Genomic DNA, 13,239 nt, shown 5'->3' on the forward strand with positions numbered 1-13,239 from the left:
CTGGGAACTGTCCTCGAAGGGATAGGGATCCCATTTTCCTGCCCATTTTTCCTTTCTGGCTCGTGAAAAGTGGCCCTGGTGTCTGCAGTCGTGATCCTGGGCTAATGGAGCCAGACCAAGAAAGAAGGAACCTGGATTGTCCAGAAAACACGGGGAGTGGGGTCGGGCTTCACCTGCCTCTAGCTTTGTTTTCCCTCCTTTAACTCATTCCTGTAGCTATAATCACACAGCCAAATCCTAATCCATTAATAGCATTTCTTGGCCATATTCTATACTGTGATTCACAGAGGATGCCCCTTATTACAAGCAGACTAAGGGAGATTTAGAAGGGGTAGCAAGGAGGGGACAAAATAGAGGTTTAGTACATGGCTCTTCATCTTAGGATTTGAGGTCTAATTAGAAAAAAGACAAGCTTACAAAATGGCTCAAAGACAAAGATCAAGAAGGTACAGTTGAGAGGTGAAGAGATCCTTTTTAGTGACGGGGGCGGGGAAGGGCGTGTAGCACCACAGACCTGGAGTCTATTTCTCTGAATCTCCGTTTTCTGATGGGTATTGACTTCACACAGTGGTATACACTCATACTTGTAAGTAGAGGGTCTTTTTTTTTTTTTTGCCTGGCATGGGACAGCTAGCATTCAGGTGTTTCCTACCATTATCATGTCTGTCCTTCTGGAGGATGTGATTTTTTTGACCTCAAAGGCAAGGATCTGGTTGCTTAATGCGAGTATATACTGCAAAGAGGCAAGAAGACGAGAGGTGCCCCGTGGCTCGTACAGATTACTTAGGGAGGCCTTCCAGGCAGAAAGCCCTCCGATGCCCTGCCACCTTTCAGTATCTGCAGCTGTGGCGTTGCTGGCCTGAGAGCAGATGGGACAGTGCCAAGTACAGACTAGAACTCTTGTGCTGAGTACACAATACTCTCCTTGGCCTCCCTGCGTTCGGCTCCTCCCCACTGTCCGGGGGCATTCTAGACCCGCGTGGCTAATTCCCTGGTGGACAAGAATTTTGGTCCAAGTCAGCTTTGCCCTATGAATGTACATTCTTAGCTACTAAATGTATCGGTGGCTATATGTGCCATTCTGTTGTCAAGGGTCTAGCTAAGCGGGGCCCCAGCTACAAAGCAGTGTGGTTTGATGGCGTTCCCTACCTGTGTTTCATACTATGTGTTCATTCCACAAGTAGGTTATTGGGGGTAAGATGTCAGGGATTCAGAACGGTAGGTGTTAGGGTGCCTGGGTGGCTCAGTCTGTTAAGTGTCCGACTTTGGCTCAGGTCACGGTCTCAGGATTCGTGGGTTCGAGCCCCGCGTTGGGCTCCCTGCTGACAGCTCGGAGCCTGGAGCCTGCTTCGGGTTCTGTGTTTCCCTCTCTCCCTGCCCCTCCCCTGCTCCTGGTCTGTCTGTCTGTCTGTCTCTCTCAAAAATAAATAAATAAATATATATGTTTTAAAAAGTTAAAAAAAGAAGGGTAGATGTTGTTGCCAGGAAGTGGCACCTGCTGATTCTTATACTGCTAACCGATTTGGAGTGGCTGCCTCCCCCGCCACCGGGCATATAGTCTCGATAGATTGTGACTGTTCTCAGTGCTGCTCTAGGGGCCGCTGGCTTCAGTTCTCTGTGCCCACGACTTCTGAGGGCTATAGGACTGGTCAGGATCTACTTAGAGTACTCTGTGAAAAGCAGACAAAGAACAGTCAGTCATCAGAGAACATCGATACAAATATGGTTGGGAAGACCAGTCAGGTTGCCATGAGGACGCTGTGGAGACAGGAAGGCTCTGAATTTGTTTCTCAAGGTTTTAGTGCCAAAGGTTGTTGAGTCAAAATGAGCCAAAAACTCAGACATGGATATCTACAGCGCCCAAAAGGTAACCGCACAATCAGGCTTGGACGGGGAGAAGAAAGTAGGTGTCAAATGTCGCTTTTCCGAGGGCGAGGTACTGAAAGATCGTGACAGTGAGTTTGGAAGCCGCAGAGTACATGGACATCCAAGCTGGCCAGGGATGCGGGACAGGCACGCAGTACAGTAAGGCTGGTGTTGGGTTCACCGGCACCTTTAAGGAGGGTCTCTGAACACAGCTGTAGCCAACAGTCAGTCCTAAGTGACACTAAAATTCCAGCAACGCTGCTTTAAGGGCAGATCCTGAGCAGACTCCGGACAGACATTCGCCTTTTCTTTTTTAAGTTTGTTTGTTTGTTTATTTATTTATTTTGAGAGAGAGAGAGCGCACGCGAGTGCACGGGGAGGGGCAGGGAGAGAGGGAGACAGAATCCCAAGCAGGCTCCACACTGCCTGTGCAGAGCCCCCACGCGGGGCTCGAACTCACGAACTGTGATACCATGACCTGAGCTGACACCAGGAGTCGTAACTGTTTTCTTCGTGTGTATTCCAAGGCTGTAAGACAAACAGAAGTTTACTTTCTACCTTTTGTGATCTCAGATATCTCTACTTCATCCAAGCTTCTGCCCGACTGTCATAAAAGTATGTTTTGCCGGGACACACACAAGATTCTCCATTACCATGGGGGTTAGATGTGGAGACAAGCTATTGACTGTTGCTGCTTGTTTAAAAGGGGAGCAGGGTCGGGGTGGGGGTGGGTAAGGCTGGCTGGCTGCCTTATAAAGGATGCTTTCTTTAAAGAGAGGTGAGTAAAGACCTTAAGTCTTTTTGGCCATGCCTCAGTTTCTTGTTATCTAAGCACTCAGTTGTGAGAGATGCGTCCTGGGCAGGAAGTCCTCCCGGTTCGGTTTAATCCCCTGCCTGGTGCATAGCAACCAGGGCTTTGACGCCAGAATCTCGACTGCTGTGACCTCAGCCAGGCTGCAGGGCTGTGGGTCTTCTGTCCAGGTTTCAGAAAGATTCTCCCTCACCCGTCTGGTGCTCAGCTGGCAATGTGGCCGTACACAGCTCCGGGAGAACCGAAAGCACCAAACAAGTTAAGAAGCTTTTGGTTTCCAAAGCTTTTGGGGGATTACAGGATTGTGGACCTGTAGTCTATTTTCATCCATGACAGTTAAGTCTCAGGTTCAGCATTAGTCTTGCATAAAGCGAACGGGTTGAGCTTGCAATCATCTATACCCAAGGTGCTTTTAATTCTTAGGCTAAGGCCAGCGATGCCTCAAAAAATAACCTTGTAAGTAGAGGCTCTAGACATCTGTATCCCAGCGTCTCTTAGCTCAGAAAGGAGAACAGTTGGAGTAAATGTGTTTTTTGGCAGGTTCCTCAAAGCCATGAGGTTTCATGGGAATGCCTTAGCACCAAAAGGGTGGTTGAACCAGGGAGAAAGGCCATGACCGTGGGGAACCTGGTCACGAACCAGGGGAATCCACCTGTTTCCACCGGGAAGGCTTTCTTTTCAACACAGGAGTTTTGTGTTTAAGGATTTAAAAAGGGCTCTTTCTGTTGCTTTAAGACCTCAAACTGTTGGCCTACATCTGGGTTTTCTTTTAGCTCTGCTACTTAAGAATGAATATTCCTCCCCTTTTGGGTCAGTGGGTAGGAAGTCGCTTGTACGTAGCCACCTATGGACCTAGTCACAGCTGTTTGCATTATCGTGTCATGAACGAAGGCCCAGAAGTGTCTGTCAAAGGCTAACTGCCTAATTCTGTCACTCGCACACGTGGAATCAGACCCTGCAAACTTAGTTCAAGGCACCCTTGTCCCAGGAACCTCGTTTACCTAAAGAGTGAATGCTGCTTCCCAGACAGGTTGGCAATTGACTGGCTCCAAGAAATTCAGAGTTTTAAATGCCTATAGAAGTCGATCTGCTGTTGTCTAACTTTCCCCGCAAAGGTTAACAGGGAAGAACAGTATGGAAGCTTCATTGAACTGTACAGATCTCACAGCAAATACAAACCCTTCAACGTGGGCTATGCACTTCCCAAGAGGGCTCTGGGCGGCGCTGAGTGCAGAGGGGTTTCTGAGTATCGGGCTCAGGTGTGAATTTGAACTTGCACCAAGGGGCTCAGGCTGTCACTGTGCTGGGACCAGCAGGGCCAAGCATTCAGATGTCTCTCTTTCTCTCTCTCTCTCTCTCTCTCTCTCTCTCTCTCTCTCTCTCTATTGCTGGAGCACACGCGTGTTATCTACAGGAATTTCTTGAGTCCATTTGTTTTGCCACTTCTGGGGCCACTGAGGGCATTTATTTTTAGTCCCGCTCACTTTCGCTGCTACTTTAATGCCAATCTTTCTATTTACAGGCTAAAACTCCTCTCAGGACAAGCTGACTTCTGAGTCAGCAAAGCAGTTTTCTCTCGAGGGAGAGGAGGCTAGTTAGTGACAGGAAGTCGGGAAAACAGCCTGAGTGTCAGGCACAAAGGTTGTGTCCCTGCCCTTGAGTCAGCCTCTAAAGCACTTGCCGTAACCAGTGAAAAACTGTTAAATACGTAGGTTAATCCTTCTCATTCACTGAAACAAGTGAATCTTACAGTCCCACTGACTGTTTTTCCATTGACATTAGATTCAGATAATCTCAGGAACTGGGGGTAAATAATTTTTTAAACATTGTTTGTTAAACGCAGCTCTAAGACTTTAGTCTTTTAATTCAGGTAGATTCTGCATCGTATACTTTGAACGTTACGATGCCCCATCTATGTATCAGGAAACCTGTCCACAGAAGGGGGGGAGGTACAGCCCTTGGGTGGTATGAGAATTTGAACCCGGGCATTCTGTCTCCAGACACTAAGCATGCCCACAATCTAAAACACCTAACTCAGGACTACTTCCCGCTAGAATATTTCTGTTGATTTTTGGCGACTCAGGTAGTGGAATCAGTTGAAAGCAATCCAGAATTAGGCAGTCTCACCTGTCCGGATGACGCTATCCTAACACAGTCTTATTGTTGAGGGATGGTCTTCCATCCCTCCCCCATTTTCATTTAAAAAGAAAAAGCTGCTAGTGTATCTTCAGCGAGGTGGGAGGGGGGTTTCTACAAGGACTACAGAGCTTGGTTCTTGTCTAGGGCACATTGGCCGAGTCGCGGCATATTGGGGAGCTATTAGTTTCTGTGGCGGGTGGACAGCTAAGTCAGCACGAGAGTTTCAAATGCACTGGGAGCAGAGCGGGGCCCACGCTTGCATTTCTGAGTTTCCAGACAGAACTGGTGTTGCTGGGCCCTGATCACACTTGGAAATCATTCCCTCAAGGTTAGGAGGCTAAGATTCCACCACAGCAGAAGGGACTATGTCATTTTAGGGACTGGACTGCACATCTCTTGCCCCCATAAGCTGTCCTGCCCATCACTGGATGGACACAGGTGACAAATGCTGGTCTTAAGGCTGACAGTATGGTGACAACCTGAGGCAGGCCAAACTCAGTCAAGATGCCTTAACAGCCATGCACCATAAATAAGTTCTAAAGCCTCTCTTCTCTTCCCCAGGAGCTCTATTCTTGAGGGGCTCCCTCCCTTGCTCGAAACCAGTGGTCCGGTAGGGAGCCCCGGTTCTTGTCCCCTGATGTTTTGCCATCAGGCCCTGGCCCTGTCCAGGCTCTCAACCCTTACCTGATGTAAATTCCTCTCCAGTTTCTCTGCCTGAGGGTTGCCACAGTCTCCATCCAAATCGACACGGCAATGCAAGCAGCCTAGAGTGGCCTGAAAAGCCAAGGGTCCTATCGCTTCTAGGCTTCTCACTGGCTCTAGGGCTGAGCCTTGCTCCCTCCCTACTTCACCCAACTTTTCCCTCTTGGTTCCCACCAGTCACCTGCTGTGAGTACACCCAGGGACCCACCCCCTTCCCCAGGCCTGTGCCTGCACCGTTACTCATGGTATTCCCATCCACTTATCCACTGGATAAGTGTGCACAGAGGTCTGCCCTTGAATGAGGCCCTCAGGTCCTCTCTTCACCAACCAGGTGAGGTCTGGCTGCTTCGCCATGGTCCCCTGTGCCTATCACACGGGTGTCACGTACTGGGAATACTTGTCCTACCTGCCTGTTTGCATCTCTGTATCTTCTAGGCCCCTTAGAAAGGGCCTAGAATTTGTAACTTGGGACCAGGTTCCTGACCTCTAAAGATTCTTTGGGCACTGATGAGTATTCCTAGGTGGAGAGGCTCTATGCTATAAAATCCACTCTTCCCTCTGCCTGTGGGCATACCGTCACCTCATCTTTGTGCCACTTTATTACCTAAAAACTGTGCGCTTTCCACACTGATCTGCCGGGGGGGGAGTGTGTCAGTGAGGGTACGTCGGCCTCATTTCCCTGTGAGTAGCAAGCTTCCAAGACCCAGGGAAACAGTAGCAGCAGCTAACTGGTAAAGTTAGAAATTTGACGTAGGGGACCCGGATTTCACTTTGGACATGTTTTGGTGCTCTTTGGTCACGTTGGTAGCAACCCACTCTTGCTTGAATCTCGTCACTTTTGTAAGATCATCTGCAGAGGTGGAATAGTGTCTGGCTTTGTCAGATTCAGGTCTAAGTGCTTGGGGACGATTGGGAAAACATAGGCTATCACACACGTAGTGGGGGAGAACTCCTGTGACCTTTGGCTGCTATCTGCCTGTTGTATGATTAAGCCCTTAATACGGATCTGCTCACTTCTCTCCAGAGCTTGTAGTCCAGACTGTCTTTGGAACATTGATTTTCTTTTTTTTAATTTTTTTTTTAACGTTTATTTTCATTTTTGAGAGACAGAGAGACAGAGCCTGAGTGGGGGAGGGGCAGAGAGAGAGGGAGACACAGAATCCGAAGCAGGCTCCAGGCTCTGAGCTGTCAGCACAGAGCCCGATGCAGGGCTCGAACCTACCAACTGTAAGATCATGACCTGAGCTGAAGTCAGATGCTTTACTGACTGAGCCACCCAGGTGCCCCTGGAGCATTGATCTTCTGATCTGACTTCCCCACTAGACCAAATGCCATGAAAGAAAGGACCAAGTCCGTAGTTACTGTGTCCACCCCCCACCCCCACGCCCTGGCCATGCCTGGTGGTGCTCAGTAGATGGATGTCCAGTGGTTGTAAGCAGAAGTACAAGGGACGCCAGCATGAATCTACCACCTACTCAGGGAACCTGTAGATGAGTTAATAAGTCAGGTCTCGGGAAGGCTTCTTAGAAACACGAAAGACTAGGGGCTGTCTACAACTCAACAGTATTTGGTGGGAAGAATTAAGTGGTAACACGTGAAGTAATTTGCAAGTGTATTTAGGGGAAGTGTGAGGTTATAACATCCGAACCCGGGAAGCAATTTGCAAATGTTGTCTATCAGCAAGGTTTTATCATCTCCTTTGCTGGGCAAGTTGCAAGCCCGGCCCCACCCCCTACCGCCAAAAGCATATACATAAATGGCTATATACATAAAGGCTCCTAGCCAGGAGGGCCAACCCAGAAGACCTGAGTTGGTGGCAAAATCATCCACTCCAGCCAGTGGTCCCCATCTTCTAGTTTCTGCCCCCAAAGTTACCTTTTAAAAACAAGAGCGTGCATGCCCTTCCCTAACTCTATCCACCCGTGGAACATTTTTAAAATACAAAGAAGTCAAAGGCTCTCCAAGCAAACATTAAGCACACCCCTCCTTTTTTTTTTTTTTTTTTTTGCATAATCTCTGTACTAAGTCTCCCAGCACCCAGCAGGCATCCTTGTGCGTAATTTAGGACCCCCATATAACCAGCAGGCCTAAGCTTTCCCGGAACACATCGCACGAAGGAAAAAATAGGCTAACTTGAAGATATCACCTGCCCTCTCAGGGCGTTGCTGCTGCAGGGCTAGTGTATCTAACCAGGTGGCATTAGCCATGCTTAGAGCTTTTACTGCTAAGTCAACAAAACAGGTTAGCCAAGGGACACCAATTCATATTGAAAAGGGCAGAGTGAAATGATCCAGCAAGATTTCTGCTACAGTGAAGTCTGCAAACTAAAAATCGATCAGTCCTCCAATTTCCTAGCTAAAAATTCTTCAGCTGGGGAGAGGGGGAAAAAAATGTCCCTGGACCACTTCTGCTCAACAGATATATCTCCTCCATCACCTCTGCAGAAGGTATTTTGGGGCCCTTTGTCTTGGAAGTGGTCTTCATGCTGTGCCCTGAGAACTCTCTTGAGATTGACTTAAAGTAGAAGGGAACACACTCGACCATGCTGAGTCTATCAACTAACCATCTAGAGAGAGGCACACCCTGAACAGCTCTCCTAAGGCAGGTACATGTGTCATAAACATCATTATAGACCTTATCACAGCCCTTTGAGGCATTTAATGTCTTCTAGGCTAGTAGGTGAAGGTGACTTTCCAAAGAACGGTCAGTAGCCACAGTAAACGTAATTATGACTTGACATAAAACAGGTAACCGCCTACCCTTGATCATTCTTCTTTCTACCAAAAAGGACAGCTTCACTTACGTTCTGTAAGAAATGGAAAACGCTCTAGATATTTAATCTGAGGTACCTATTTACCTATGCTGTGCTCTGAGTCTTCCCATCTTTGGCTCAAAACGTAAAGCCATGTGCCTGAGAGCTGCCTACTCCTTTGATCTTATGGCCATGTTTGAGGAGTTCTTGTGGTCTTATCAATTTGATACTTGTGGAGTAGAAGGGGCTTGGAACTACTTTTCATCGCGTCTCGAGTAGTAGGTGGTAGTAAAACTGCTCCCGTGAAATCAAATTGATGATTATTTGACTTTACGAAAGGCAGAAACACTTCAATCAGGACTTCTTCAAAGCAAGGGGACTGCCGTGCCCTTACTACCTTTGCTTATTGTGGTAAAGTCTCAACAGTTGGCTGCACTTGGCCTTTACGCAGGCATCAGGCATCTGGGGCCGCAGGCTGGAAAAGGAAAGCATCCTAACAACACAGGACAGACATTACAGCTAAACATCACATGGCGTAGCAACAGGCCGCTGCCCGGAAGGAGGTGCTCCGGCTTGAGGAAGCTGTCACTTGCCTGGTGATCCTCCTTAAGGAGTCCAGACTCACATGTTCATTCCTCGGCCTGAGGCTTGTGATCGCCGTGACACTTTCCCGCAGTGCTACAGGCTGGCTCCAGTGTATTTGCTCCTTGCCCTCCAGGTCTCCTCTTACTGCCGGCTTCACCAACCGACTCCCGAAGTTAGAGAAGTTTCTGCCTACTCATTTTCCTGGTTGCTGGCCACATCTGAATACCCCTCATAAACACCTTGGTTCTTCCAGACTCTGGCTTGAAAATGTGGTACCCCACAGCCTAATCCTGAGCACCTGGGCTGGAGGAACACGTGCTAAAACTCCCAGGTGTCTGCCATCGGGCATACTACACTACTGAACTTCAACCTCTCTTGTTGGCCTAAGTTCCAGGCCAGGATATCAGGGCACAGCTGCCCATCCCCCATCCTAGAATATTTTATATGGCTACCGTGAGCACGTATGGATGTGGGGAGGATTTGGGAAGAAGGGATGTAGAGAAAACGGCCAAAAGCCGGCCCATATGGCCTGGGACTTTGAACTTCAGACAGGAGCCAGTCTGGGTTGGCTTGGGATCCATTCCTCCTTCGGCCAACCCCGGATTCTATCCACGTGAAAAATGATGTGCCTCTCTTCCTTGGAAGAATTTAAGTCTTGAACGGGCTCCTACTTTTCACTACTCATGGCACCACACGTGTTTCACACGTGGACGTAGGGGAGCCAAGGTGACCCTCACCTGCCTCTTCCAAGGTGAACATAGAGCTTCAGCTAACCCATCTCAGCAGTTCAAGTGCATCCCCAGCTTCCTGTAGGATAAAGTTAACTCCACATGGAAAGCTATCACATGTTAAATTAAAAGAATAGGAACAGAACATGCACCAAAAATGAATCTTTCTCCCACCTCCTGGCCGGTTAGCAATAGTTTCTGGCATCTCAGTCTTTCGAGATGTTACGGAAAGTATAATGCACGGCACTATTGTGAGAAATCGTTGAATAAGTTGGGATTGCTCATCCATTAATGATTCATGTTCCAGTCTGCAAATTCTTGTAGGCAGGACTTTTCCAGGCTCTTAACGTGTGTGGCACATTAGAGGCTATCTCCAGGACTCGCCTTTTTCAAGGGGAAAGCATTTCAGCGAACAGTCCGGGGGAGCCTGTCGGGTCTTGTACATTCCCTTAATGATAATACTCCTTTGGCTGCTGTACGCGGAGACATGTGACCAACCCAAACGTGCTCGGGCGGCCAGCCAATCGCGGAGGGCAGAAAAGCCCGTCCCTGCTTCACATGCTCGCTCGGGACAGCTGGACCAAAGGGCAGGGGGGCGGTCGGAGGCTTGAAGCCCCCACGTACTGCCCTGCCGGAAAGAGGCTGCTTGACCGCACACTGTAAAGTTGGCTCACTTTAGGAGACACGTGACTGCAGGCAGGCCGGCCTCCTAGGCCACCGGGCTGCAGGAGCTAGGGACTCTGAAATGGGTACTCGGGACGGGGGCACCTTCCTGCCCCACTGCCGTAGAGCTGGCCAGCAAGCCCCGTGCTGTCCTGTCAAGATCACTCCGGGGACCCGCCAGGCTTCCCACGGAATCCTTAGAAGGGCTTGCTGTCGCCTGCCCAGCAAAGTTGTGCGGCTCCAAGCGGAGCGTGGCTGAGCACAGGGCTCCCGGGCCCAGTGCGGCAGACCCTGGGGACTCCACGGCCGTCACCACCGCCACTCGCGCTACTCCCTTTGATCTATTGTTTGGAATGAAGGCTAATTACACAGTCACCAGATTAGGGCTCAATTCCTCTCGAGGAAATCTCACCGGGAACCAAGAGCAGCAAACTAACCTGATTAAGTCTTCGTTCCGCTCCCCTCCCCCGTTCAGCTGTACGCGAGACCCGAGAGGTTTACAAACACTGCGCGAAGGGGAACGAGCCGGGGAGGAACACCCGGTGGGGAGTCCTATTTGAACCCGTACTCCAGAGCGACCACCGGGCGCCGGGGGAGTCGCAGTCCGGGTGAGCAGGCTGTGCACTTGTAGTGGCTCCCCGGGAGCCCGCCCGCTGCCGCCCATTGAACGTGCGCCCGCTCCCCGCCGCCGCCAGGGTCTCGCTGCCGGGACCTGCACCCGGCGCCCCGCGTCCCCGCACACGCCCACCTGCGTCCATCGCCCACTCACCCCCCCCCCACCACCTCAAGTCCCAGGAGCGCGCCCCCGGTTCCCGAGCGCGTCTCGGCCCGACCCGGCCCTCTGCCTCCTTCCTAACACTCCGCCTGGCAGACAGAACCATTGTTCAGTGGCTCAGAAGCCCACATTCCCCAGCCCCGACCAAGCAGGGTGAAAAACGAGGCAAAGCAGTGGCTCTGGGGGAGACAGTGTTAGGGAATGAAGAGTTCAGGCCAGGCTTTAGGATACCCCAAATCCCGCTGTCCGCCCGCCCCCCCCCCCCCCCCCCCCCCCCCCACCCCCTACTGGCGCCCAGGCTGGGTCCGGGCAGCCAGCGGAGGGGCGCGTCCTCACTCACCCGCTCCGGTGGCGCGGCTCTCCCGGGGCGCCCAGCACAGCGCGAGCAGCAGCCAGAGCGCCCAGCGCGCGGACGTGCCCATGGTGCCCGCCTGGATGGTGCCGCCGCTCGCTCCGCACAACAAGTTACCAGCCCTTCGCGAAGGAGGAAGGAGGTGGGGGCGGGGAGGGGGGAGGAAGGAGGAGGGGAAGGAGTTAGCAAGGGGGAAAGGGAGCGGGGAAGAAGAGGGCACTCCCCCTCCCCTACAACTTGCACAATCTCCTCCCCACCAGCCACCCACCCACCCACCCACCTCCCCGGGCTGCAGCACCAGTGCAAGCCGAGCCGGCGGGCAGAAGATAATGCAGGCGCTGCAGAGGAGGGGAGGGTACAGGAGGGGAGGGGAAGGAGGGGGTGGGGTGGGGAGCCGAGAGCAGAGGAGCAAGGCAGAGGAGAGCGGAGCCGGCCGCGGAGCACCCACACTGGCGGCTGCCTCCGGAGCGCGGGGTGAGCTGCGAGGAGGGGGCAGGAGGGGGAGTGGTCAGCGAGGGGTGAGGGGGGTGTAAGGGGGTGGGGAGCGGCGGCTCCAGCCTTCCTTTCCCCTAGACGCGCCGCTTTTATAAGCTCCGGGCAGCCAGGTGCCTGCGCAGGGGGTGTGCGAGTCTGAGTGCGAGCGTGTGCGTGCGTGAGTGGCCGTGGCCGTGGCCGCCGCCGCCACCGCCACCGGGACTGCTCCTGGGGCCCGGCGGCTCCGCGCGTCCGCCCGGGGCTCACGGGGGCCCGGGGCGGCCGCTGGTTGGCTCGTGCGCCGCCCTCGCCTCCAATCCCCGGTGCCTGCCCTAATTTCCTGATCCAGGGAACCTGCCGCCGCAGCAGCTGCACGCTCCCTGCGGTCGTTACTGTACCCTCCCGGCGGCCGGCGGCAGTAGTTAGCGCTGATGCAACTGCTGCTGCTGTTGCCATCGCCTTCCCACTAACGGGGCTGGCCGCCCGGGGGGACTTGCGGCTTCCAAGGGCAACACGCATCTCTCTCTCTCTCTCTCTCTCTCTCTCTCTCTCTCTCTCTCTCCCTCCCTCTCTCTCCACTTCCCTCTCCCCCTCCCCCCTTTCCTGCACCCCAGAGAGGCTGGTACTCTAAGGCTGGTAGGTAGCGTCTTCCTCGGGCCTCCTGTCTCCACCCGAAAGTGATGGAGCCCCCGGGGGGGGGGGGGTCTCAACTGCACGCCGAGGTGCCATTTTCGCCAAAAGTGAAATGTGCCTTTAAGCGAGAGCGTGTGTGTGCGCGCGCGAGGGTGCGTGCGTTTGTGGTTTGTTCTCGGTAATGGAACGGGACTGAAATAACCCAGCCTGGGCGGACGGAATTTGCTAGCGCAGCCCTGCCTTCGCTCATCCACGATTATAGTTAATTGATAATTGCACAGAACGGTAGTTTGAGGGCCTGTAATTAAAAGCTTAACCTTTTCTTGTTTGGGGGAAGGGGGGAACCTGGGTTGGCGGTTCCTGATACACTTTGTAACATTCAATTATGAGGCTTAGGGAAAGAGAAAAAGGAAGTCAAGGCCAGGATTCCTTTTAAGGACTGATTCTTGTTTGGTGCCTGGCGGTACCTGAGCTTATGATTTGTTGTTTGGGGTGCTTTGTCTTTCTCGCACACTTTCCCCTGGTTGAGGTGCGGGGTCTGCTGTGGTCTTTTAAGCACTTCATAAGAGTTGCAGGGCATACCAAGCTATTTGGCTTTTAAGTTTTTATATTGGATGACCCCACATTCACAGGTTTCGAGGGGATCTCATTCTAGCACGAGTCTCTTGGTGATCTGGTGGGCACTGCTTAGCTATATTCTCTTTGCCCCAGTGCTTCTGGACATTTGTCAAGGCTGGCCACCAGATGGGATGTTCGTTA

At 52.0% G+C, this 13,239-nt stretch overlaps 1 protein-coding gene across 2 annotated transcripts in view; it reads right to left on the reverse strand.

Moving 5' to 3' along the window:
- The window catches only part of VLDLR (very low density lipoprotein receptor), a 30,047-nt gene extending 18,419 nt beyond the window's left edge, over nucleotides 1–11,628 (reverse strand). Inside the window, exon 1 of one of the 2 annotated variants that reach the window (XM_049644695.1) lies at nucleotides 11,362–11,628. In XM_049644695.1, coding sequence (XP_049500652.1) covers nucleotides 11,362–11,443 — 82 coding nt within the window. In that variant the 5' untranslated portion in view covers nucleotides 11,444–11,628. The remainder of the gene's footprint in view (nucleotides 1–11,361) is intronic. The other variant, XM_049644771.1, reaches the window with a different exon arrangement.
- Between the last annotated feature and the right edge of the window lie 1,611 nt (nucleotides 11,629–13,239).

The sequence above is a fragment of the Panthera uncia genome, chromosome D4, assembly GCF_023721935.1.
Source record: "Panthera uncia isolate 11264 chromosome D4, Puncia_PCG_1.0, whole genome shotgun sequence".
NCBI lineage: Eukaryota > Metazoa > Chordata > Mammalia > Carnivora > Felidae > Panthera > Panthera uncia.